General features: G+C 42.0%; 1 protein-coding gene across 1 annotated transcript; it reads right to left on the bottom strand.

Annotated features, from left to right (window-relative positions):
• Positions 1-387: 387 nt before the first annotated feature.
• On the bottom strand, positions 388-2,185 carry LOC134224772 (uncharacterized). Its single transcript, XM_062704339.1, has one exon. The coding sequence runs from the start codon at positions 1,332-1,334 to the stop codon at positions 516-518; it is 819 nt and encodes a 272-aa protein (XP_062560323.1). The 5' UTR covers positions 1,335-2,185; the 3' UTR covers positions 388-515.
• Between the last annotated feature and the right edge of the window lie 3,020 nt (positions 2,186-5,205).

Genomic DNA, 5,205 nt, shown 5'->3' with positions numbered 1-5,205 from the left:
CACAATAAAATCCATCATATAGTAATGATTGGAATATTTTTATTAGATTTGGCCAATCATCCAAGTTGGGCGATCCCCTTCCAACAACTCCATAGGTGGAGAAAGATGAGGGCAATTTAATTCACCCCTCGCCTCCTTCTCCGATCCTACCAGTGCTGGTATGGATCCCCGTAATAAATCAGGTAAGTGGGATCTTTTAATTGCATGCTAGCCATTTATAACGACTGATCGGAGTCTTTCATCCGTCGGTCAAACTACTTTAGGACTAGACTAACAGCTAATTGATTCTCATTACAACTAACACAATCGACTAACAATTTCATTGTCCTTTGGTGTTATTAAATTGATAAAATTGTTTTAATAGTTTCTCCATTTCTTTTCCAGATGACCATCTTCCAGGCGATGATTGCACAAGGTGTCTGAAGGCAAAAGAGCGATCCCTCAGGGCACCGAAAACTGAACAAACTGCCATAGGTAAGGAAGTCGAAAAGATTGAGAAATAAAATATTGAATTCTTAGTAGGATTTGTTTTTCTTTTTATTGAAAGAAAATACCTTTTTATGGGTTCCAGGTGTGCGTCCGGAACGAGGAATATTCGTTGAAGAAATAGGTTCCAAAATCGAAGTTATTTTCGTGCACAGTTCTTTGGCCGTGGGTTCCGCTCGAAGATTGTTGTTGGCCTTTTTCCGTCGGATCTTAAATGTCCGGGTTTGCTTTCGTAGGGATTCGGGGTTCGAAGTTTGGGATTTTGAAGAATGGAAAGCATTACCAGGTAAGTCTCGGGGAAAATCGGATGAAGGAAGCATCGACTTACTGGTGAAATCGGGAGAAAAATATCCAGAAGAAAAGCGTGACATTGGGCTTCTTGTCGTTCCCTTATTGACCTGAAGTTGGTCTTCCGAATTGAATTCGGACTCGCTGAAGGACGTATTGTTTTCATCGGAATCGGAACTAGGAATTATCAATTCATAGTTTTCTTCTGGTTCCGACTCCGGTTCCCTGAATTCGCATGTCGCGCTAGGGGGTAAATAGCGAGAATTGGCATCGCTTGTGACGATGTCCATGTCACGCATAAATAAATTAATAATTCTTTTGATTTTCACGACATCAGCTGGCATCATTATCCCCGAAGTCCTCTGTTCCCGAATGGTGTGCAGAGTTTCTTCGAGGTCCAGCTCTAACTCCTCTAGCGGGTAGTTAGGATGCGTCGATAGTAACGGACCGGGAATCTCCGAAGATTCCTCCAAGTCTGATTCGTCCGCATCGTATGCCACTGGCTGCCAATTTATTGCAATATAATTGGTTTCAGCCTTTGCTCGTCGCTTGCGTGTCATTGTTTATGAGAATCTGTTGTGGTTAAGTGGGTGATAATAAAATAATAAAAACACAGTGACGATACAAAACAAACGGATTAAAATAAATAGTGCGCGTTCGTTGTCATAATAAATGGACATAACCAGTAAAGCATAATTATGATATGTATAATAAAAGTCAATAAACGGTTCACGAAACACAAAATTTGCCAACATCAACGAATTTTAGTACGGAAAAAACGACAATCGATCGCAAATGTGTCCGTGATGTGCTCAGGACCTCTTTTGAAGGCAAAAACCTTGTACAAACACTTTTTTCCACATCAAGGAATAAACAGTGATTAAAGGTGGATGTCATTCGTGCAAGCACGGATCCCTGCCACCTCCCGTCGGTAAAATCGTTAGATTTTTGTATACTACTACGGACCCTTGATTACCGTTCGCGGACTTTTGGCTGGGAGCCAATTGAAACTAGACGACAATACGCAGTAGCGAGCTCAACCAAGATGCAAGAGACTCTCCGGCAATCCCAGGGTCGGCTAACTACTGGGTAATCAAGGGTTTTTCGCGGTAAACAAAAACTAACAACACAGAACTTTCACATTACTTGCACATAATTTTATTTTTCCTAATTGTGGTGTGTGCGTGTTGTTCTGTGTAATAAATTTGTGTTAATTTGTTAAGTGTGACCTATTCTAATGTTGGTACCGGTACATACCGCTGCTGCTGTTGGTGACGGGAGTAGAATGGCCGACACAGCGACTCCTGTCGAGCTGTGCGACCAGAAATCTCGCCGGAATAGCGAGGCGAACGGTGAACGGACGGTCTTCGTCCGACGGGGCCAGCAGGCGTTGCTGGACAATGGTGGGCAGGCGTCTTCCCTCGTAGGCGCGATCGGCCGGCCGTGGCTTAGCCACCTTGGACGGCCGAGAGGAAATCCTCCTTTACGATTAGGGGCCTACGGCCCGAGGAATCGTCCGGTGAAGGACGTTAAAATCCTTGACGGATTAGGCGCGGAAGCCAAATGACTTCGCGGGCCGAACCGTGTGCTGAGAATCTACCACAAAAGGTAGAGGAAGAGACAAAAGAGGTCCTAAAGGACCGATTGGTATTAAAACCGGTTTTCCAGTGCACAGCGTTGAATTACCTGAACAGGTTTCCCCAATAATAAAATCTAGCTCCTGCTAGGAAGGGGGGTTCTCACACACTGTATCAACTGCACTTTTAAAAAACACGTCTACAGCACACGGACGCCTGATATCAAAGAGGCCGAATTTGGGCAATGGCTCCTCTTTTAAAAGAAATTCCCTCCATATTTTCCCGCTATTTTCCTTTCTGTTTCATCCAACATGACATTTGCACATCATGATGCCATGTTGGATTTTGGTAGCTTCCTCATATAATTACAGCGGTACAATCCCTAACGTTTCTGTGGTAGCATCTACTGTTATTGCACAAGAAACGTGAAGGTTCCGAAACAACAACATAATGACAAAACAAAAATCCACAATTTGTAACCAAACGGTTACAACTTAACCTAATTTATACTAAGGGTACAAGGAGCTAATCGTTGCAATAGAAGATTGCAACGATTTTTGTCTAAAATTGGAAATTATTTTGTTGGACATTTGTTGCAATGTCTCAATATTAGAAATTCTATTAAGTTCATTGGTACTATACCACGGAGGCAACTTCAGAATCATTTTCAAAATTTTATTTTGAATCCTCTGAAGTGCCTTCTTTCTGGTATTGCAGCAACTAGTCCATATTGGCACAGCATACAACATGGCTGGTCTAAAAATGTGTTTGTAAATCAAAAGTTTGCTCTTAAGACAAAGTTTTGATTTTCTGTTTGTAAGTGGATATAGACACTTAATATATTTGTTACATTTGGCTTGAAGGCCTTCAATGTGATTTTTAAAAGTTAATTTTTGATCTAGCAGAAGTCCTGAATATTTAGCCTCGCTAGACCAATTAATTGGATTCATAGTGACAATATGTCTGCTAGAAGGTTTCAAATAAGAAGCTCTCGGCTTATGTGGGAAAATGATAAGCTGAGTTTTGGAAGCATTCGGGGAAATTTTCCATTTTTGCAAGTAAGTGGAGAACATATCCAAACTTTTTTGCAATCTACTACAAATGACACGAAGGCTTCGCCCTTTGGCTGAGAGACCTGTGTCATCTGCAAACAAAGATTTTTGACACCCTGGTGGTAAATCAGGTAAGTCAGAAGTAAAAATGTTATACAATATGGGCCCCAGTATGCTGCCTTGGGGAACACCAGCTCTAACAGGTAATCTATCAGATTTAGAATTCTGATTCAAAATCGGAACAACTTTGGCGTTTTTCCATTTATCTGGAAAGTATGCCATTTGTATGATCAAAGTTCATTTTTATTGTGTGAGAAGCAAATTCAAGAAAAACGCCAAAAGTGCTGAACACCACTGATATAGAGAAAATCGAGTATGGGAGGTATCGACTTACGAAGTGAATGCAGTATCAGGGTGGCCACTCAATTTCCATTTTGGTATTCCCGGTTTTTCCCGTTTTTTCCCGGTTTAAATTTTGTTTTATGCGACATTTTTTACCCATAAACTGAGCAGTTACATATCGGATAAGAATTTTCATAATCGGATTTATAACCATCACAGACAAATGATTCAACACGTTGAATATTTGCCTTGTGATAGTTGAGTCGGCCGGCAGTGACCTGTCAAGGCCTTGACTAAGACACTGCAATTCTGTTTAGACAGTGAGTGGGACTGTTTCAATCTCAGCTCACGCGAGTAACCACCTGCACCCGCTCTACCTTCGAAGATGTAGCCGTCAGTGTAACAAACAATGCTGTTCGACTTCTCTCCAAATAGCCAGATGTCCACTCATCCCGCGAGGCGAATTGTGTTGAAAATGTCCTATAAGGAAAACTACTAGCGAGTGTGAGATCACTTGGAGTGAAGACAGTTCTGTCTCAATCAACCATGAGCTGTAACAACGAAGTGTGTGTAGAGCTGCAGTTTACAGGATTCTCTTCCATGAAACCGAGAACCTATAATCGGTCATTACAAGAGAGTGCTTCTTGTTTGAGATGTATGTGTGGTGGGGCCACGTTCTAGAGAACCTCGAGAGCAGCCGTGGGAGTCGAAGAGAACTCACCAGTTATTGCCATTAAGCACATTCTTTAAAGATGGCCTAATTTAGACTGAATTGTCTTTACTTCACCCACCACATAAGACATCCATAAACCAAAATTGGTCATACAAGTGGTGTGTAAATCCAGTTGATACATTTGGGTTTAAGACCCCAAGTTTATCAAAGGTTCGTTGGCATTGACCAAAAGCCATACACGCCTTTTTGATTCTGAACTCAATGTTGTGAGTCCAGGAAAGCTTTGAATCCAAACATTCTAAATACTCACGCTCCTCTAATGTGAACGTGTACTATACACATGTGGAAGTGTTGGCTTGACAAATGGATTGCGAGTGATTTGACTATGCGTTCAATTTGGGAATTTCGAGCTCATTCAGTAGCCGCTAGGTTGCGAAGGCCGACGGAGGTCCTTCGTAGCTTAGTTAGTTAAAGTACCAGTCTAGCGTACTGTTGGGTCGTGGGTTCCAGTCCTATCGAAGGGAAAGTGGTTACCTCCAATACATTTTTCAAATCAATATCTTCCGCATAATGTACATATTTACATATGAGTTTTCACAACATTGTGAATAAATCAGATTGTTTTTTTTTTGCCAAAGTTTAGCCCCCTAGGGGGTCGGGACCACCGGTTGGGAAATACTGGAGTAGAAGTTCCCTTAATTTGCTTATTCCCAATATCGGATCGGCACACTGAAGGGCTACCGAGAGCAAGAACAAACCGTTGCGGCCTGCCATTCAACCCGCTGCG

The sequence above is a fragment of the Armigeres subalbatus genome, chromosome 3 (genome assembly GCF_024139115.2).
Source record: "Armigeres subalbatus isolate Guangzhou_Male chromosome 3, GZ_Asu_2, whole genome shotgun sequence".
NCBI lineage: Eukaryota > Metazoa > Arthropoda > Insecta > Diptera > Culicidae > Armigeres > Armigeres subalbatus.
The sequence above is the reverse complement of the archived record's forward strand: the minus strand, read 5'-3'. Positions and strand labels throughout refer to the sequence as shown.

What these genes read in the sequence shown, in the direction of transcription:
- LOC134224772 (XM_062704339.1), bottom strand. Translation starts at nt 1,334, where the DNA reads ATGACACGCAAGCGACGAGCAAAGGCTGAAACCAATTATATTGCAATA.